Source organism: Thermothelomyces heterothallicus (genome assembly GCF_042370625.1).
Source record: "Thermothelomyces heterothallicus CBS 202.75 unplaced genomic scaffold P884_scaffold_4, whole genome shotgun sequence".
NCBI classification, from domain to species: domain Eukaryota; kingdom Fungi; phylum Ascomycota; class Sordariomycetes; order Sordariales; family Chaetomiaceae; genus Thermothelomyces; species Thermothelomyces heterothallicus.
The window spans coordinates 1,165,788-1,185,901 of record NW_027192565.1 but is presented as its reverse complement, the minus strand read 5'-3'; the positions used below and the strand labels follow the sequence as shown (position 1 = coordinate 1,185,901).

General features: G+C 57.3%; 7 protein-coding genes across 7 annotated transcripts; 3 read left to right on the top strand and 4 right to left on the bottom strand.

The window, feature by feature from the left end:
• Window positions 1–554: 554 nt before the first annotated feature.
• P884DRAFT_193358 (NADP-dependent oxidoreductase domain-containing protein) lies at window positions 555–1,658 on the top strand (the record flags this gene model as incomplete). Its single annotated transcript, XM_069437750.1, has 3 exons — window positions 555–662; window positions 754–877; window positions 943–1,658. 3 exons carry the CDS (start codon window positions 555–557, stop codon window positions 1,656–1,658), a joined length of 948 nt encoding a protein of 315 aa, XP_069300194.1.
• Window positions 1,659–1,901: 243 nt separating this feature from the next.
• On the bottom strand, window positions 1,902–3,242 carry P884DRAFT_193281 (uncharacterized protein; the record flags this gene model as incomplete). The annotated part of the gene is made up of 3 exons (XM_069437743.1): window positions 1,902–2,705; window positions 2,797–2,981; window positions 3,101–3,242. 3 exons carry the CDS (start codon window positions 3,240–3,242, stop codon window positions 1,902–1,904), a joined length of 1,131 nt encoding a protein of 376 aa, XP_069300193.1.
• A 2,151-nt stretch (window positions 3,243–5,393) lies between these two features.
• P884DRAFT_275586 (uncharacterized protein) lies at window positions 5,394–8,494 on the top strand (the record flags this gene model as incomplete). The annotated part of the gene is made up of 2 exons (XM_069442863.1): window positions 5,394–7,881; window positions 7,935–8,494. The coding sequence occupies 2 exons, from the start codon at window positions 5,394–5,396 to the stop codon at window positions 8,492–8,494; spliced, it is 3,048 nt and encodes a 1,015-aa protein (XP_069300192.1).
• A 771-nt stretch (window positions 8,495–9,265) lies between these two features.
• P884DRAFT_238236 (glycoside hydrolase family 3 protein) lies at window positions 9,266–10,917 on the bottom strand. The gene has a single exon (XM_069440073.1). It carries the CDS (start codon window positions 10,477–10,479, stop codon window positions 9,409–9,411), a length of 1,071 nt encoding a protein of 356 aa, XP_069300191.1. The 5' UTR covers window positions 10,480–10,917; the 3' UTR covers window positions 9,266–9,408.
• Window positions 10,918–11,205: 288 nt separating this feature from the next.
• On the top strand, window positions 11,206–12,296 carry P884DRAFT_290245 (cell-cycle control medial ring component; the record flags this gene model as incomplete). The annotated part of the gene is made up of 2 exons (XM_069444048.1): window positions 11,206–11,319; window positions 11,460–12,296. The coding sequence occupies 2 exons, from the start codon at window positions 11,206–11,208 to the stop codon at window positions 12,153–12,155; spliced, it is 810 nt and encodes a 269-aa protein (XP_069300190.1). The 3' UTR covers window positions 12,156–12,296.
• A 376-nt stretch (window positions 12,297–12,672) lies between these two features.
• P884DRAFT_297600 (TCP-1/cpn60 chaperonin family-domain-containing protein) lies at window positions 12,673–16,575 on the bottom strand (the record flags this gene model as incomplete). The annotated part of the gene is made up of 7 exons (XM_069444534.1): window positions 12,673–12,816; window positions 12,901–12,949; window positions 13,019–13,092; window positions 13,164–13,350; window positions 14,700–16,188; window positions 16,248–16,389; window positions 16,486–16,575. The coding sequence occupies 7 exons, from the start codon at window positions 16,573–16,575 to the stop codon at window positions 12,673–12,675; spliced, it is 2,175 nt and encodes a 724-aa protein (XP_069300189.1).
• Window positions 16,576–17,981: 1,406 nt separating this feature from the next.
• P884DRAFT_297599 (uncharacterized protein) lies at window positions 17,982–19,030 on the bottom strand (the record flags this gene model as incomplete). Its single annotated transcript, XM_069444533.1, has 4 exons — window positions 17,982–18,004; window positions 18,453–18,724; window positions 18,816–18,868; window positions 18,959–19,030. 4 exons carry the CDS (start codon window positions 19,028–19,030, stop codon window positions 17,982–17,984), a joined length of 420 nt encoding a protein of 139 aa, XP_069300188.1.
• Between the last annotated feature and the right edge of the window lie 1,084 nt (window positions 19,031–20,114).

Sequence of the window (20,114 nt, the reverse complement as noted above, 5' to 3'; positions counted from 1 at the left end):
GTCCATTTTCTGTGTCCACCGGTTCTCGGCGTCAGCACTTTGTTCCAGGAACCATTCCCCACGAGATAGCATCCATTTGAGCCGTGACGAGTTGCGCGGCATGGATCTAACTGTATTCCGTACATTACTGTGCATCAACCATGCCGTTTCCGCGGTGACTTGCAGCAACTCCATTGGTAGTCCTCAGGGCTAGTAGCTTTCTATGGCCATGGCGTCATAGGCGGTGGACATGGCGCCCCGCTGCTGGTCTGCGAGATAACCAAGGAGTATTGCGGTACGTGTAATCCGTACTTGCGTCACAATGGTGCCTGCATCTGCCGGAAAAGGGACGGCGACGAATGTGAGTGGAAATTAGTTACACCTTTAAGAGTGCGACCTCAGTCCGGCATACTGCGCAACCTGGGCTGAGAATTGTGTGATTGCGAACGATCGAGTCTGTGACTTCTCCAAAATTTGGCTTAAATTTGGGCCCCATTCTTAAACTTTAAGTTGCAAGACCCCGTCCGTAAACTTTTTAATTAAACACCTCTTTCCGCAAAGCAGCGACTGTAAAGATGGGTCCTGCGACTGCCGAATTTCAGGTCGACGCTTCGGGGACGGCCCCCGAGCAGGTCGATTACATCCCTCATCTCAAACTGAATGACGGGAACGAGATCCCCATGGTGAGATTTGGACGTTATTGGCCCCCGTCTCCTCACGTACCGACGCTGACGAAACAATCTTGGCTTCTTCTTCTTTTTCTTCTTCTTCAAGCTCGGGTATGGCCTCGGAACAGCCAGATTCAAGCGCGGCAACTCGGACAAGCTTGACGAGAACATCATCAATGCCGCCTTGACCGCCATCAAGAACGGCTACTACCACTTGGACGGTGCCGAGGGTACACGCCTCTCCTGCGCCGACCAATTCCCCCGCCGCCCCCGTCACTGACTTGCTCCGCACCAGGATACGGCAATGAGGCCGAGCTCGGCGAGGCAATCGCCCGCTCGGGCGTCGACCGCTCCAAGCTCTTCGTGACCACCAAGTCCTCGTGCCGCCCCGGCGAGTCCATCGAGACCGCCTTCTCCCGCTCGCTCGCCAAGCTCGGTCTCGACTATGTCGACCTGTACCTGATCCACAACCCCTTCTGGGCCAAGTCGCCCGCCGAGCTCCAGGAGAGGTGGGCAGAGATGGAGGCCCTCAAGGACTCGGGCCGCGCCCGCTCCATCGGCGTGTCCAACTACCTGCCCGAGCACCTCGAGGCCACCCTGCAGACCGCCCGCCACCCGCCCGCCGTCAACCAGATCGAGTACCACCCGTACCTGCAGCACGAGGACGGCGACCTGCTCGGCTACCTGCGCGACAAGGGTATCGCCATCGTCGCCTACTCGCCCCTGACCGCCATCACAAGGGCCCCCGGCGGCCCCGTCGACGCCGTCTACGACCGGCTCGCCCGCAAGTACGCCGTCACCCCCGGCGAGATCGGCCTGCGCTGGTGCCTCGACCAGGGCATCGTCACCCTCACCACGAGCGCCAAGGAGGAGCGGCTCAAGGACTGGAAGCAGCGCTTGCCCCTCTTCAAGCTGACCCCCGAAGAGGTCGAGGAGATCGCGGATCGCGGCAAGGAAAGGCATTACAGAGCGTTTTGGACCAAGCATTTTAAGGAAGGCGATAGACGGTGAGTCGGAAGGGAAAAGGGAAAAGGAGTAGTACAAAGAGTAGTGAGGAGAAGAGAACAACAAAGGGAAGGTAGGCCGGTTGAGGAACTGCTAGCCAGCAGCCTCTCCGCAAACTTGGTATTGTGGTTCCAGCGACGGGAACTGTTGCTGCTGGGAGATAGAATCCACCTGAACGAATAGGCTCTGGTTCTTTGGAGGATACCCGATATCCAAGTAATCTTGTGCCTCGCGATTGGCCTATATGGCTCACAGCTCGTCGTCTGACTCCGTCTCGCTCCCTTCGGCCGGCGGAGGCGTCGCTGCCTTGGCCTTCCTGACCGGGTTTTTTGGCGGGTGTATAACAAAATCCTTGCCTTTCCCTGCCCTGCTTGGTGCCGCAGGACGGCTTTTGGGCTCTGGTCCCTGGGCTTGGCGTGGTTTCGGTGGTGACGGCGACCGCCGCGGCGCCGGAGCCTCTTCCTCCTCCTCCTCCTCCGGTTCACTTCCCGTCTCGGTCTCGTCGTCGTCGGTCGTCTCGCGATCTTCTGCTTCTGAGAGCTCCTTGTTCTCCCGACGCGGCTCCTCCTGGTCGATATCCATCTTGTCCGAACCGGGAGTCACCTTCTCGAACGCGTCGTCCGAGTCCGACGAGCCGCCGCCCGAGGCATCCTCCAACGCCTTGCGCTTTGTGCGGCGGGACGGGCCGGGCTTGTGGCCCTCGCTCGTATCTAACCGTGCCGCTTGCGAGGCGCGGGCAGCGTCCAGCTTTGAATAGTCGACTTGGGCGGTGCTGAGCAGTCGTTGCTGCTCGCGAATCTTGACCTTCTTCTCATTCAAGAGTACGCAAAACTTCTCCAGCATCTCGGCCTCCCTGGCCTTCTTGGACTCGGTCAGCTCGTCAAGCTGGGTCCTCAGCTCGGCGATGCGAGACTCCAGCTCGGATACTCGGGCCTTCTCGGCGACGGCGGCTTCCTGGAGCTGCTCCCTCTGCAGGGCCGCGGCGCCACACCAGTCAAACAGTTGGATGGCCTCATCCGGCTTGTGGTTCAGCGTCAGGGCGCCAAGGCGTTGCTTGCGAAAGAGGTTAGCTCCATAGCCAAATAGCCGTGAAAAGGGCGGGAATAAAGGGGCAGACAAACAAAGAAAAGGGAGACGAGCTCACATTGATACCAGCAACACGACGTCTGATAGTGATGGTGATCGATTTGCCCACATTGGCTTCCGCGCCAGCTTCGATCCCCTCGATCGGGTCGGACCCGAGGAGGAGCGCCTTCAGGATGCTTTCCCATTCCCCTGGCGAGCAGGGGCTGCTACTAGCCCGCAATTCGCCGATACGGTCATGTCTCACTGTGACGAGCTGGTGAGCTTCTGCCGACCGCCGGAAGCGCGTGCCGTATCGCATGATCATGATATGTGACCCGCCTGGCGGGAAAGGTCCCGATAGGGCGACGGGGGGAGGGACTCACGCTTGACCACATAGGGCTCTTCGCCCTCGGTTGCCACGAACTTGACGTTCAAGGGCTTGGATCCTGACGGAGTGACCTCGCCTAGGATGAATGAGCCCTCTTCATCAGTCCGTGGGATGCGGATGATGTGGGACGTGACCATGGTGTGTGCGCCTGCTTCTGGTGCACGGGATCCAGTGGTGCGGGCGGAATGGAGATTGGCCGGGCGACAAGAGACACCGGGTCCGTTTGCAAGTTTCTATGGCCGATCTGGCGACGCGGCACGTCACCGTTGGAGTTGAAACAGGCAGTGAAATTGAAGGAGGGCGTCTCAAGGCTCCCAAGTCATCAATCGTCATCCGGCGGCATTAATTCTGATATAACGGCATCGACCTAAACGCGGCTCGATGGAAGGTAGAAAGATTCGGGGGAGGAGATGGGCGTGGGAAGAAGCGGGATGGAGGGTGCTGCTCGGAGGCCAATTCAAAAATCTTGTTCTGTTCCGTCCCTTCCTTTATCGCGTTTGTCATCAGTGGGAATTAACCACTGGGTTTGGCAAAAGGTGCAAGTCAAGTTGTGTTAACGACAAGAACGCTCAGACTCCAGCTTCTGTAGGCAGCAAGCGGGTTCTGCACCAGGCAGCTAGCTGCCCAGCACCAACCTGGAGTCCAATCGTTCGAGAGTGACACAATCCAAAGATCACCCAAACCTACGCAGACAAGTCTCACGCATACTGCGAGTACCTGACGAACCTGCGACTACAAGGCTCGCACTGAGCGAGAATTACCTCTTATGTTGTGACAATTGCGGTTAGAGTTTGGCGCTTGTTGAGGTATATACTGTACGTCCGTACATGGTCGACCGCCAATGACTTGGCATGCATACACAGGCTTGTGTTCCATAACAGTCATGTCTTTTACGTACAAGTACGGAGTACGGAGTGTATATATTACATCCCCTACCAGCATGGTACATACCTCCGTCGACATCTAACGATTGCCACTACGATTTCCTGTACTTGCGATGCCCAGATATACGCATGCTTTGTATAGCTTACAGACTTCGCCGATGCGCGAAAGCAAATCTATTAACGGAGTACAGGATTATCTCAATTCACGACAACCAGAAAGGATTCTGCTCATGCTAAGACCGCTTGGATGGTTATTTTGGAAAGAAGGCGGGGAGGCGCGTCTTCGCGTCTTGAACGCGACGGCGCCAGGACTTGGCCGGCTGGCTGCATGGAACCAGCTGTCTCAGAGGTGCCTCTACTTGTATGTTTGACACTTAGCGTAGGAACACCAACTGGGAAACTTTCCACACACCAGCCACGTCGGGTCACTGACGAGTCGTACCTTCACAGAAGCACCTCCACCAAAAGAAGTGAGCTGAAAGTCGATAGGATTAGATAACCATGGCCAAGGTCTAATTTCGCATACCGAAATTTCAGTTTGTTTCAATCGACTTGCTCGCCCTGCCTGTGCAGAGTAGGTACTGGACACCTACGCAGTCTGTATTCCATGCATGCAGAGGTGAGGAAGGCTCAAGAGGCACTACCTACGCTCTGTACGCAGTAACTTATAGTACTCCGATAAACCGGCCGTGGTTGGCTGTTTTTATGGGAACCTGGAGCTTTCGCTCCATCAGTGTCTGTGCAGCGTTCTGGGGAGGTGGGCCTTGGGGGAACCGGCTGTTAGCCCGCCCAATAGTGGCCCCACCGTGCCTCTTTTGGGTGCAGCTTGGCCCTTCGCTTTGCTTCTTGTGTACGGAAACACATTCCCCTTCCCGACTTTTCCAGCCACGGACCTCACTTTGGCAGTCCCGCCATTCAATTTCGCAGCCGACGTCGCCTCCCCACGGAAACACGACACGAGACAGAAGACTACATTCTTCCGAATATACTTGATATTGTCCCCCGCGGACTCCCACACGTATAGCTTGCGTTACAGCTTCACCTCCGCTCTCGATGCGAACCCTCCGTGAAACACCCCTCAGCTCCACACGCTCGTCCCATCAGCCCAAGTTCGCAGGATTGTTGGACGAAACTTATTGACCTGCTCGAAATCGCACCACTACCGGAGATTGCCCGCCCATTATTTTCCACCTTTGAAGCGACCGATAGAGCGATAATCAGGTGTTCCGCGCTTGGCGGTGACTTCAGTACTGTCGACTATGAATCCTCATCACTGATTGAACTGGCCCGCCTTACACCTCGCAGTGTGTTGCCACACACTGCTCGCATCCGCTGTGACCCAAGCGGCCGCTGTCATTCGGTTGCTCGCGCTTTCAAACCGTCATATTCCTCGCAGCATTAGTCATGGACTCGTCCACCTTGCGGCTCAAGGCACGGCCGCACGTGGAGGAGGAAATTGAGAACTGGGACGACGACGACGACTTTGTTTTCGATGGCGATGACATTGCCTTCCCCTCACTCTCGAACTCGGCCAATATCTCGTCCAACCGCCGTGACTCGCAGTCTTCGTTCCGATCCGACTTTGAATCCGTTCATGGGGAGGAGGAGAAGCAGGTTCATTTGCCAGACAATGACGAAAAGTCGACCCTCGATGCCATCGCCGCGGCCGCAAAGGCCGGTATTCCGCTTCCCAAGAATGTACCTCCCTCGGCTCTCATGGGAGGCACGATTAAGAGGCTCGGGGGCAGGAAGATCAAGAAGATTATTCAGGAAGACTGGGTTGACGACCTTGAGTTTCCCGATGCTGGGCAGGTGCTCCAGATCAAGGCCAGGGATGGCGCCCAGTTTCCAGAGGTCCTGCGACAGGTCAGCAATTCGGCACAACCGAGTCCATCCAAGCCGCCAAAGGACCTCCCCACGATGTTCCAGGACGAGCAGAAGGAAGAAAAGCCAACACCGTCATCCGGCTTCGTTGACCTGGAAAAGTTTCGAGATGGCGTTGACGACGACTTCTTCGGCGATGGGGGTGCGACTATCAAGGTGTCTAAGAGACGCGAGATGCCCAAGTCCCTCTCCTTGATCACGTCCCCGACGCCCCAAAGACACATCGGCGATACCCAAACCGGAGATGATGACTTTGAGAAGGATTTGGAGCTCCCTGAGGATGGGCACCTGAAGCTCTCGGCCAAGAGGGATATCCCCCCAAAGACGCCAACCTTCGCCAACATTTTGGATGATCTCGACTGGGCTGAGGGCAGCCTGGGAACCAGATTTGGCGGAACCCGACGGGAAGCCCAATCTACCAGGAGCTCGTCAGTCTCCGCATTCAGCCCCAGCATCTCGAGCTCCGTCATGGAGAGTGAGGATGAGATATTCGACGGTCTCATTATCCCCAACGGGCCGCTGGATTTCGGAGAGCGTCTAAAACGCCGCCGCAAGAGCCGCTCCCCTGAGCGGATCCCAGAAGAGCCACCAGTCACGGAAGAGCTTGGGCAGCAAGACACCATTAAACAGAAATCCTTCAAGGGGCCCTTGATGGAACCCCTCAGAGAGGAGAAGGGGGAAGAGAAGGAGGATTTCCTCGACGGTCTCGAGATTGGCGACGGCGAGATTTTCGACTCGAGGAAGTTGACGCTCAACCGCAACATCCAAGTAAAGACCACCAGGCCTGCCAGCCCTTCGCGCCCAAAGGCGTCAGTGGCGCTCAAGTTCACAAACAAACCTGTTACGGCATCCCGCCTCCCGCGGCCTATGGGGTCGATGGCGAGTCACGAGCGGACGCATACACAATCCTCACTCGAGCCTGTCTCGGAAAGCGGCGGCCCTATACAACGAGCTCACTCGAGGCGTTCCTTGTCCCGCATGGGCGGGCATTCTGCCCATTCTTCAGTGACAAGTCTCGCCAGCTCCACAACTTCTACAAGACCCTCCTCTACCCAGACCGTAGCGCCGTCGACTCCGCGACGAAGGGAGTCCGGTCAAGGTACATCCCAAGGGTCGTTAGGGAACGAGTCGGCCACCACGAACGCGCAGCTGCTTCGTATGAAGCGGTCGTTACCCGCAATGCGCGGGACTCAGTCTCCTGCGCGCCCTCAGCCTACTCGGGGTTACGAGCGGCCCCCCTCGCGAACCGAGCAGACGAGCCGAGCTCCACCGACACTACGGCCGAAAACCCCGGTCGAGCGGACGCGGCCCTCAGAAAGCGCGGCGGCATTGGCTCGCAAGGCCCCGGTGCCTTTTGTGCCCGCCGGTGCCTCGGCAACCCAGTCACACAACGTCAATGCAAAGCCCCGAACTTTTCGTCGCCACGATTCGGAGACGAGCATCGAATACCGGCCCGGCTCACGGGCGGTGTCTCGGTCGGCGATTCGGTCGCCTAGTCCGCGACTGTACCGCTCGGCAGAGAAAGCGACACCAGAGAGTCACTGGGGCAAGATGAGCGTGCCCAAACGGGCGCGGAACTTTGGCGACGGCCATGAGCTCGACGCGTTTGACGACTTGCCCACATCCACCCAGGCCGAAGCAAAGTTCTTGAAACAGCCGTCCAGTGCCAAATCGCAGACGCGGACCAGGGGGTATCAAAATATTCCCGACCGCAACGTTACCCCATCGCCCCGCGCACCCCCCTCCTCTCGCGTCGATAACGTGCCGAGCTTCGCTCGCGATACTGCCGCAAGTCGGATCGCACGGGAGACGAATCTTGCGCAGCGCAACCCGTCAGGCGTGATTCCACCGCTCACTGCTCAGCGTGTTGCTCAGCTGTCAGCAAGAGGCAACTCCAATGCCCAATCCCACTTTACGCTGCCGACAGCCAAGGCCAAGAAGGTGCGGCGGTTGCCGCAGTCCAAACCGCACTTGATTGCCAATCTCAACCCACCACGAGACGCAAAGAGTTTGTTCCCTGCTTCCCCGCCCCGTTTCAATGGCCGTTCTAACACGTTGTAGTGGTCAAGGGCATGTGGTATAACCCAGAGACGTTCCGCTGGGAGGGCAATTACAATGCACTAAATGCGTTTGAAGTCCCAGCCACCTCGTCATCTACAGGATCCGGACATCAGCACATGGTTCGTGAACGGGAGACGGCCACACCGCGGCCGGCCCTCATCACCAACATCGGCGCCACCAAGGGTGTGCAGGTCGTCGGCGGCATGGTCTTTGACCCCCAGAACATGTGCTGGCTTAAGCTGGCGCCGCAGAACCGATCGGGAAAGGGTGGTGCTCTCGATGCCTTCGACGCGTTTGATGACGAGGAGGACGTGTTCAAGGATATACCGGACCTGGAGGAACACACCATGGCCTCGAGTGACGGAGGTAACCAGCGTGTCAGCGACGTCAACCACGAGTGGCCGGTGGGCGAGGAGTTTGATGTGGGACCCGAGTTTGTGCGTCGGCAGCGCGAGGAGGAGGAGCGGTGGAGGAAGAAGTGCCATCTCTGGATCAACAACCAGGCCGATCGCGGAGATGCCTGGAAGTGGGCTATACGCGACATTGTCAATGAGGGCTAGGGTTCGTCGGCACCACGAGAGTCGCATCGTTTGGAAGGCCTGGCCGCATCTGGAAGGGTCAGAGCCTGACTGATGGGGGGGACCAGAAGCAAAAATGGTTTCGGGACGGACTTGGCCTGCATGGACTGGACCTGGATATACGGTGTTTGGAACGGTGCATTGCCTGAACCTGGTTAGGTTTCATGGGTCTCTTCTGAGATACACCCTCGATGTGGAACCGCCAGAATGGTCTGGCGCTTCCATGTCCGGCCGCCTTGGCGCGACAACAGGAGCGAGATACTGGGCACGGCCGGAGGCTGAGAGGGAATGAGACATGATAAATGACGACCTTAGACGATAGATGACTAACGACAGATAGAGTGGCCATGGCGGTCCTGGCCATCCTTGGGTCCGGAATAGCTTGCTTAATCTAATATGCACCTATTCTCCCCTCGCTGCATCAGCGCCGTCCGGCTTGTGCTTTGACCTTGTTTGCGGCTACTGTCCTCGTGCCATACTAGAGTACGGGACCCGGGTGAGGGGTGATTTAGTCCTCTTGGGAAACGGAACACTGTTGTACTCACGGGCCAGGGGGGGGATGGGGGGGATTTCTCGCCTTCCTCAATACCTACACATGTCCACCTTCTTGGGTGGACACAGGTGCCTTGTCACAGTGCCGCATTGGAGTGTAAGTATTCACGCAGTCCAGAACGGTGCACCAGCTACTACGTCTTCCAAGTGGGCTTTAAATGGGCGGCATGTCACATCATAATCGCAGCGAACCGCAGTCTGGTCCCACCAAGCAACCGGATGAGGTGCCTGATTTTCTATTCCTCGAGTCTACCATATCCAGAGGAGGCCCTCGCAGAGGACCAAAGGACGGGATATACAGATGATACAGACTCCCGAGACACCGGCATCGGTTCGGAGCTCAGCTACGCGAGCTTCGTTCGGGCCGCCTGTACCCTCTTGCTCGACGCGTCCAACTCTTGCTGCGACAGGTCTCCATTCTCCAGCGCGGCGGCCAACGCAGAAACGATGCTCTCCCCCTGAGTCACATTCCTCCCCGACGCAAGAATCAGATCCACGCCAGCCTTCTTGGCCAGCAACGCGCGATCGGCGTCGTCGCCAAACGCCTTCAGAGACCCGGCCTCGATGGCGTCGGTGACAATGACGCCGTCGAAGCCCAGCCTTCCGCGCAGCTCGTCTCGTATCCAGCGCGAGCTCAGCCCGGCCGGCCGCTCGGCGTCAAAGGCGGGGTAGATGGCCCAGGACGGCATGATCATGGCGATGCCGGCGCTGATCGCGTCGTGATAGGGGACCTCGTCGACCGAGCGGATCTCCTCCAGCGTCAGGTCGATGGTGACGGGGCGCGCATCCGTGTTCTCGTCCTTCTTGGCGGCGCCCAGGCCGGGGAAGTGCTTCGCCGTCGCGAGGACCTTGGCGCGCTGCTGGTCCCGGACGAACTGCGCCGCGCACCCGGCCACCACCGTCGCGTTGTTGCTGAACGACCGCTCGTAATTGTCCGTGAAGTCGCCCTCCTCCCGGTAGACGTCCAGGACGGGCGCGAGGTTCGCGTTCATGTTGTACCGGAGCAGCGTCTCCGCCGCGCCGGCGCCCGCCCGGCCTGCGGCCGCGACCGGGTCCGCCGACTCGCCCACCTCCTTCGCCGACTCCACGGGCGCGCCGGGCAGACGGCGGACCTGGCCCCCCTCCTGGTCGGTCATGATCAGGAAGGGCGTCCTGAGGTCGGCGTAGGCCGGGCTCTCGCGGTAGGCCGAGAGGAACTGTTCGATGGTCGCGGGGAGCTCATCGTTGACGTTCTCGCCGAAGAGGATGAGCCCGCCCACTTGGCCTGCCCTGATGAGATCGAAGAGGTGCTCCGGCGGCGTTTCGCCGGGGTACGAGTAGATGACTTGCTGGCCGATCTGGATCTTGGTCTTTGATCCAGCGACAGCGAGGCCGAAGAGGGAGGCCGTAGCGAGAGACAATCTCGTCCACTTCATGTTCTTTCAGGACGTCGGTCTGTAGAGGTTTCTTCTCGTGCTGTGTGTTCCGTCCGTGAAGGGGGCAGAGAGAAATCAAGAGCGGACACGGGTAGTACGGGCATGATTCCTTTTTTTTATACCTTCATTGCGTTGCAGGCGATCGTCGGTGGATTGACGAGCGATACAACGAGCCCATGTCGCATTATCATGTAGTTCGGAGTTGCTTACTGCCGATCGGGTTCATGTAACCACTTCATTGGCCATGCCCGTACATCGTATGGAGGTTCATAGAGTCGGGGCTCCCCAGTGGAGAGGCTTCAAACGGCACTTTTCCCTTGTTAAAAGAAAAGAGCAAACCCGAGGTAACAGGTACTAGACTGCAAAACGGGGTACCAACGGCTGGAACCCCTTCGCCTTTCATCCCGTCTAATCAGACACACAATGGGAAGGTAGCCAGTTGACTACAGCTCAAAATGGCAGGTGCCCACATTCACGACACTGAGTCCAGTATCGCATTGTAGATCCTAGGGAGCAGGGGCCATCAGGAGAACGGGGAAGGAGGATTGGAGATTCACGGATATCGCGGGGGAGGCCCGCAAGCACGTGTCGGCCAGCCCCACCTCTGGCTTTCACTCACTGAGCACCAAGCACAAGCAACAGCTACACCACAGCCCAGAGCCAAGGCTTCCCCGTTACGGATACACAACGAAAAGAACAAGAGGCATCTGAAACCGAACTACAAGAATGGCGACCGAAGTAGCTTTTGCGAAGACCTTCCTTTCCCTCCTCGACTCAAAACCCTCCAAGATCTCCCCTGACCACATCGAGGACCCGCGTAACTATCCGGGCAGCTCACCGGTTTGTTCTCCCTTCCACATGCCGTTTACATAGCTAGGCCTTTCAGCCCCGCCACCTCAACGAAGAGGAAAAAAAACCTAAAAAATAAAACAAACTAACGACTGACACACACTGATTCCACACCTTGATATAACAAACAGTACATCCTCCCTCGCGTTCGCTCGCAGAAACCCTTCTCCAAGCCCCGCCCTAGCACCACCAGCGGCGCCAATGCCGGCACGACCACATCCTCTTCGGCGGCGGCGTCAGGAGCGAGCACCACCACCGGCAGCAGCAGCAGCAGCAGCAGCACCGTCGACGTGACCCTCCGCTCGCCGCGCAACCCGCCCTTCGAGATCTCGCTGCCCGCGACGCCGCCGGCCACCTCCCTGGCCGAGCTCAAGGAGCGCCTGGCGGACGAGACGTCGATCCCGCTGGACAAGATCAAGCTGCTGCACAACAAGAAGCCCGTCGCGGACACCAAGCTGCTGCGGGACCTCGTGACCCCGGCAAAGGAAGGCGCGGAGAGCCAGGAGGGTGGCGGGGCGCTGGAGCTCGGGGTGATGATCCTCGCGGGCGGGGCCGGGTTCTTCAAGCCGAAGGAGAAGCCGGCTGCAGCCCCCGAAGAGGAGAAGAGAGATGACAAGGTGATGGAAGCCGACAAGCAGGACAAGGACGTGGACATGGCGGACGCGGCGGCCACGGCCCCGGTAGCGCAAGGCTTGAGCGGGAAGGCCGTGCTCGAGACGGACCAGTTCTGGGCCGATCTGAAGGGGTACCTACAGCACAGGGTGAGAGACGACGACGTGGCCGGGGAGGCGGCGGAGTTATTCAAGAAGGCTTGGGAGGGAAGGTAACAAACAGAGGGATTGGACTCAAGAGTGCATGGTTTGGGAAGGGAATGGGTATGGGCATGGGTATGGGTCAAAGCGGAAGGGCGGAGATGGCGGGGGGCCCTTTAATGGTTAGGGGAGGTAGGAGAAAAAAAAAGATGCCCTGTGATGAACGCCTTTTTCGCGAAACTTCTGCTTCTACCCACATCTCCCCCACTCTCAAGAAATGGCAAGTAATGGCACGAGACAGTAGGCAGACTGGTAGGCCAGCCGGCATGTCTTTGTGTGTTGTCGTTGCAAATATCAACTTTGTTTTTTTTCCCTGATGAGCCTGCAACATGGCATGTCTTTGGTCTCCCGGTCCGTCGCGCGCAAGCAACACATGCCACCCACGCACATACACGCACACAAAAACCCACAGACTGCCCAAAACGTCAAGAGGTGCGCCACAATCCCGGGACAACGCTCGCCCAAACCAAGCCAACTAGAGAGAGGAAGAGGCACCAGGACGGACGCACAGAGAGAGTAGCTCCTCCTCATCTCAAATCGCGGCCGTGCCCTTGCTGACTGCCGTCACCAGCGTCTGCCACTCAATGTCGTCCTCGTCGTTGGCCTGGACCTCGAAGGCGATACCAGGCAGAGCGCGCTTCAGAGCCTCCTTGGAGGAGGCATAGACCATCTTGGCCTGGAACTCCGGTTGTCAGCAATCGTTCGTGGGCAGATGCGAGCGGTGTGAAGGTCAGGGGAGGAAAGGGGGGACGGGACGAACCAAGACGCCAGCCTCATCCGGCGACCAAGCGATGAAGGTGATCTTGTTCCTGCACACAAACGAGTCAATTCTCTTTGTTCGCTCGGCGTCGCCTGGGGACTCGAAAAAAGCGCCCTACCGAGTGCCCTCGCCAGATTTGAGGTCGTACTGGACATCGTAAACGGCATAGCGGGGGCCCTTGCCCAAGGCGCCCTAGATGATCACGTCAGTCACTGGGGTGCCCGATGGCCCCAAGATCGACGTGGAGGGGCCGTGTCACATACGGTCTTGCTCTTGGACTGAGCTGAGATGAGCTTGTTGCGGAAGTCGTCGTACTCAGGGCCGTCCTCGCTGGTGCTTTCGACGACGATCTGCGTGTTATCGTCTGACAGCTTGAAGATGATGTACTTGTACTTCTTGTTGAGCTTGAGCTCGTTGTAGGTCGCTATGCACTCCTCGTTCACGGTCGCTCTGGACTTGCGGGTTAGCGCTGGTCCGGTCTGGTTGGCCCCCGTGGTGGATTGGCTCTTTTAAAAAAAACCGACGAGCAATGCGGGCTCTCCCAGGCTCAGGCACACGATCTAGCTACGGTGGTCGTTCAAAAGTCGGGAGAATTTGGAGCGCAAAATTTCAAGGTCGTCGGCATGTGTGGGTGGGAAGAGGGGGGAAGAGGTGATCCGAACCACTACTGACCCGGATTGAGACTAGAACGAGCAGGGCGTCAGCAAAAGCATTGTCGCCGAGATAAGAGAGGCGCGTGGTGATTAGTTACCATGATGTAGGCGGTCTAGGCGATAGCCTGATTAATTACTCGCGAGGCTCAGGGGGTAAAAGTGTGGGAATCGGGTCCGGCAAGCTGCTGTGCACGGAGGCAGTCGTTAGCAAAGAGTTGGCGGGAGCTGTCGCAAAGGTTGGGGGTTCGCGAACGAGAGGCCAGCCAGGGGCGAGAAAGAGGGGTTATAGCAAAACAAGGAGCTTGGTGGGCACCGCCTGCTTGCGAATGCACTTACGACAAGGGGGGGGTGGCGGTAGTGTGGCCGTGTTGAGAAATGGTGGTCAACAGGAAGTTCTGTTATCGAATTCGCTCGCAAGAGGGGGAAGGAGCAGGTATAGAGGTAAGGTAGCTAAATGCCAGTCCACGACTTGCAGTGGAGGTGAGCCGGCGATAATGAAACGGATGGAGGGGCGGGGGCCTGAAAAACAACACCAGCTCATTTGTGGTGGGGTCATGGTTGTCGGCGGTGACGGACCTGCCAAGCTTACGTGATTTCAGCGCGGGGTGCCTCCCCCACAGAAAATCACGGGAGCTAAGGGACGCAGCTCCCTCTTTGCCACCAATTTTCTGTCCCACTCACGGGGGAACAGCTCCCAAGCGTTGGGTTCCCGCACCGTCAGGTTGCAACCTGGCTCCGTGGAGGGTCAGCAGTACCTTAGGGGTGGGAAAAACAAAGAGAGAGAGAGAACCAAAACGCAACAAAACATCAGAAAAGAGTCAAGCAGATTCGTCACTTCACCAGGCGGCCACATTTCTGCCTGGAATTACGGGGCACACATTGAAGGGAAAGAACAATGCTAGGTTTCATCAACCCATCAATTACATGCAAGGTTTATCTGTCCCTCTACTCTAGCCTGGCGTGATCGTAGTATACAAGGCCACCGCTGCCTAAACCATGCAGCCATGACCACAAAAGGAAGCGTAGAGAGGAGATTACATGGCTCATTGTACAATCCGATAACACCAGCAAAATAATGCCCCCAACCGAGTCGCCGTAAAATCCAAAGCCAAAACCCGTCGTGCAAAATACACTGCTATTTTTTACATCATGCCGCCCATGCCGCCCATGCCGCCCATACCACCGGCCGGCTTCTCCTCGGGAGCCTCGACAATGGCCACCTCGGTGGTACCGAGAAGCGAGGCAACACCGCTGGCGTCAACAAGACCAGTCCGGACGACCTTGAGGGGGTCGAGGATACCGGCCTGGATCATGTCGACGTACTCGCCCTTGGCGCTGTTGAAGCCCGTGTTGAAGTCCGAGGCGTACTCGTCGCTGAGCTTGCCAATGACAACGGAGCCCTCGAGGCCGGCGTTCTCGACAATGGTCCGGGCCGGGCGGGTGATGGCGTTCTTGACGATGCTAACGCCGAGCTGCTGGTCGAAGTTGGCGGGCTTCAGGTCGTTGAGAGCGTTAACCGAGGCCTTGATGAGGGCAGTGCCACCGCCGGGCAGGATACCCTCCTCGACAGCCGCGCGGGTGGCGTTGAGGGCGTCCACAAAGCGGTCCTTCTTCTCGCCGACCTCAACCTCGGAGGCACCGCCGACCTTGATGACGGCGACACCGCCCGAGAGCTTAGCGAGACGCTCCTGGAGCTTCTCCTTCTCGTAGTCCGAGGTGCTGGGGTCGGCCATAACACCGCGGATCTGCTCGCAGCGCTGGGCGATGGCATCCTTGCTGCCCTCGCCGTTAAGGATGATGGTATCCTCCTTGGTGATGGTGATGGAGCCGGTCGAGCCGAGCATGTCGGGGGTGATCTTCTCGAGCTTGACGTCCAGCTCGTTGGTGAAGACGGTGCCGTTGGTCAGCACGGCGATATCGCCGAGGATCGACTTGCGGTTATCACCAAAGCCGGGGGCCTTGACGGCAGCGACCTCGAGCTGGCCGCGGAGCTTGTTGAGGATGCAGACAGCAAGGGCCTCACCCTCGAAGTCCTCGGCGATGATGACGAGAGGGCGGCGGAGCTTGTTGGAGATCTCAAGAGCCGGAATGATGTCGGCAGCAGCAGAGATCTTCTGCTCCGAGAGCAGAATCAGGGGCTTCTCAAACTCAACCTTCTGGGCCTTGGCGTCGGTGATGAAGTAAGGGGAGACGAAGCCGCGGTCGAAGCGCATGCCCTCGGTGACCTCGAGCTCGTCCTGCATGGTCTTGCCCTCCTTGACCGTGATGACACCCTCCTTGCCGACCTTCTCCATGGCGCTGGCGATCAGGGCGCCGATGTGCTCATCGCCGTTGGCGCTGATGGTGGCGACCTGGGCAATCTCGGCACTGGTGGTGATGTCGCGCTTGTGCTTCTGGAGGTACTCGACGACCGCCTCGACAGCGGCCTGGATACCGCGGCGGAGATCCATGGGGTTGCAGCCAGCAGCCACGTTCTTGACAGTCTCGGAGAAGATGGCACGGGCGAGCACGGTTGCGGTGGTGGTACCGTCACCGGCAACCTCGTTCGTCTTGGAGGCGACATCGGCCAGGAGCTTGGCACCGAGGTTCTCGAACTTGTCCTTGAGGGAGATAGCCTTGGCGACCGTCACACCGTCTGTTGTCGTGTTAGTCATGATGTTTGAGCCGCTCAAGTCGCAAAGGAAGAGGACGAACCCTTGGTGATCTTAGGCGAGCCGAAGGTCGACTCAATGAGGACATTGCGGCCCTTGGGACCGAGCGTGGTGGCCACGGCCTTCGCGAGGGTCTCAACACCATTGAGCAGGGCTGCGCGGCCCTCGACGCCGAACTTGAGCTCCTGTGAGAGGGGCGATGGTCAGCAATTGCCAATGGCGCCACAGCTGCGCGTTTAAGGTGTTGCTGTGACCCAAGTCGGGGCATCTTCGTAGCATACCTTGTGGGCGAAGCGGAGCTGTTGTGTCGACCGGACGCGGGCGGCCGCGAGCGGCGAAGAGACCGAGGCCCTTGTCAACGCACGCTGCATTGTGTCTGATGTATTAAATGATATACAAGGAAAAGAAAGTGAAGGGAAACCTGAAGGGAGCTCGGCTGGGTATCACGGTCGACTTAGGGAGGATGGAGGAAAATTGCAGAGAGGAATGGATCGAGGAGAAGAAGTTCAATGTTGCTGCTGGCGATTGAGCCGAAAAAAAATTCCCCCAAGGTTCACTCAATGCTGATGGCCCGAGCTCCCATAGGCTAATCCAATATTGTACTAGCGCGCCTGGCCGGATTACCTGGAGCAGTTTCTGGAACCATCGGCCACTCCACAGCTTCATCCGTCAAAGTGCAAAGGAGCAAAAACTTTTTACCTTCCGGGGCCGGCAGATGCTATTGCCGGTGGCCCTGTCTTGTGTAAGACCTCTCGGTTTTGGTTGGAAGCAAGGTGCGAACTGAAGTCAAGTCATTCGTGCATTGAGTGTACACTACAGAGTGCCGAGATCTATCAAGATCCGACTCCTACCCAGGCGCGTCTCATTCCCCAATCTTGGCACCCGTGAAGTGGAGACAAACCGGGAATGGGAAGTTCGGCTTGCAGCGGCCCGGACACATGGATAACCTGCCGTCTCCAGCCTCGGCGACGACCCTTTACTGTCACCTGGGAGAAATCGGCGTTATCACTCACCGCATCTTAGTATCAATATACAGATTCACCACGCATTTCTTAGAAAAGCTGCAGTGTGTATTCCATATCTCATGAGGGGCCGTTTGCAGTAAAGAGCCATTCCATCCGCTCTCCTTTTCCGTTCTTCTCGGCCGGGTCTCTCGGGAATTGCAATGCCTCTACAGTTGTTCCGCCCAGGTTGTCAAACCCACATTGCATTGCTTCGTTTGATAGAAATCTTGGCATACACACTCATTTTAGGAGAAAAGTTCCCTCGCGGAGCATCCCCCAGGTCCATCCAGGTGATGCTCATCTGTGACACGGTCTGAGGTGAAGCACGGTTGGGCGCTGCAGTACGGAAAGTGAGAGTAAGTAAAATCATAGAACACCCGTCCATAATTCATGCTATCGAAGAGCCGACTTCTCCAACCCAGCGCGCCATTACCAACCCAAGCAGGACCCCCATTCCCAAAGCCGAAGTTCATGGCGGTGTAGGAAATAACTAAAGCAGACCACCATCAAACCTACCCAGGCCAAGGTATCCTTCCCAAGTATCCACTAAGCTAAATCTGTGTCAGAGTGCTTGGTTGATTGGTGTTAAAGCTCGTGGGGAAAGCGCAAGAACCAGACCTACCTTTACCGGAACAGACAGTATTTTCCTTAGTAAAACTCAGAAAAGGGTGGCAGCGGCGGCAGCGGCGGCAAGATCGGTGAAGCGCTCCAGTTCGCAAAATTCTGCGATGTGGGTGTTGCATCGCTAGTGCTGGCGTCAAGGCCTGACTGAGTTAGACCTCGGCGTACTGATCGTCTGTGGAAGGAGGGCGAGGTTAGCATCGGGGTAGCAGACGGAATGATGATGATGGTGATGGTGGTGATGGTGGCGGTGATAGCCAAATCCAACAAATCGGGAGGTACCCGGAGCGCTTCGCGGCCGAGGTCATGCCCATGGGCGCATGTTTGAGTGACTGGAACCTGGGTTGAGGCCGAGGCGGGTGATGGCAATAAAGCAAGAGGCCACTCGCAAATGACGACGCAGTCGTCGTCATCATTCCCGTCGTCGGCTGCTTTACTAGACCCGCGACCATCTCCCGGTCCTGTCGCCGCGGCAACACCCCTGGCCGATGACCCCTTGTCATCGTACCACCCACACAGCATGATGATGGTGATGAGACAGTGATGTTGACGAAGAAGAAGAAGATGATGATGGTACAGTGGTTGCAGTAGCGGAAAGGGGGGGGTGTTGTTAAGTGACAAACCTTCTCCCTCGCCCTTGACTTTGACATCGCCGTTGTCGGATTCCTCCTTCTTGACGTCGAGCTCCTTCTTTACGGCGCTCTCCTTCTTGACGGGGGTCTCGTCCTCGTCTTCTTCCTTCTTGGCAGCGGCGGCGCGCTTGCGCTTCTTGGATGCCGGAGTCTTCGGCTCGTCGCCATCCTCAGCAGGATCGGCATTACCGGACACCGCACCCTTGCGCGGGGTGGTAGGGTTGATGTTGTGTGCCTTAAGAAGACGCTCGTACCGCTTGGCCCTGTTGGAGTGATTGCATGGTCAACCTCCCGGTCAATAAGTTGAAAGCAGCTCGGGTGAGTACTGAGCGAACAAACTGGGAGGAGGCTTACGCGGCGGCCTTGCTAACGATGTCTAGCTCCTGAGCGACATTTTCAAAATTGACCTGGAAGCGCGACCACGATGTCGGTGGTTAGAGCGAGTGGCTATGACGGCGCGACAGAGAGAGTCGGTTCAATCAGAGGAAAGTACTCACCTTGCCGGCTGCGGAATGTTTGATGCAGCACAGCAGGAACTTGAACTGAGCTTCAGTATCGATAGCAGGCATTTTTGCGACTGAATGCTGTAAAGGTCTCTGAAGTTTCCTAGACGCAGGACGTCAGCCGGACTGTCGTTGTCTGGGAAATCGCTAAGTGATCGTGAAGAATGAAAATGGATTTGGGAAGGGGGGGCCGACTGTTGGCAGCTCTAAATCACACTGATTGCTGTTCAAGTCAAGGACGTTGGTGCTGGAGGGAAATGTGTGAGTGGAAGTAGAATATTACCCGGGTCGGGGCGATGTTCTGGACGTAGTTAGAGAATGACTTGATGAGTCTGGCCCGGTGTTTGTGGGTGGACAGAGCAAAGAGCAAGCAGCCGGGAGAAAAGGGTAGAGAAGGTGGGCGATTCACGCTTCGTGTCAGCGATTAAAGGATGCTCGGAGCAAGGACGCGACCATACAAAGCCAGATTAGAATCGGAAGCGGATAGCTATCGAAGGCCGGAGCCAGAACGACATCAGGAGACAAAAAAAACCAGACTGCTTACCTGTACGTTTCTTCGCTGAATGTTGTAAAACAAAAGATGCCCTAAGACGAGCCTTGGTTAGAAGTTAAGAGGGTAATGTTTGAAAAGGTGCAGAAATGGAAGACACAGAGAATTGATGGCAGAGGCGCCCGAATAATCCAGGGTTGATAGGTCCCTCGCCGCTCCAGCGCGACAGCAGTACCGGAAGCTGAAGACTCCGTCTTTGTTTCTGTCAAGGGAGTAACCCAATGAGGAGCAGGATTCAAGTGACTCACACGATGTGGAGGGCTCTAGCACAGTCGACGAGAACTGCGAATGCTGAGAGGGTTGAGAGATGCAAGGGAAGTTGGAAGTTTCGAGGTCTCGGAGCAGGTTTCTCGGTACAAGTAAAGAACTGCACCCGTAACAAACTATTCCCGCCTGAGATCCATACCCCAGCTAAAGAAAGCACACCATAACTTTGTCCGGAGTTCAGGCGATTAGGGTACGGCGCCTGGAAGTCTAGTGACTCACGTGAACATTGGCTGCCCGATGTTGTTGAGGCTGAAGTCACAAACGAGTTCAAAACGCCCGTGTCTGTTCAACAACTCGAATCTATCATTGTATTGCTACGGCATTGTCCCTAGC

Excerpts from the sequence above, each read along its gene's own strand:
- P884DRAFT_238236 (XM_069440073.1), bottom strand. The coding sequence starts at position 10,479 with ATGAAGTGGACGAGATTGTCTCTCGCTACGGCCTCCCTCTTCGGCCTC.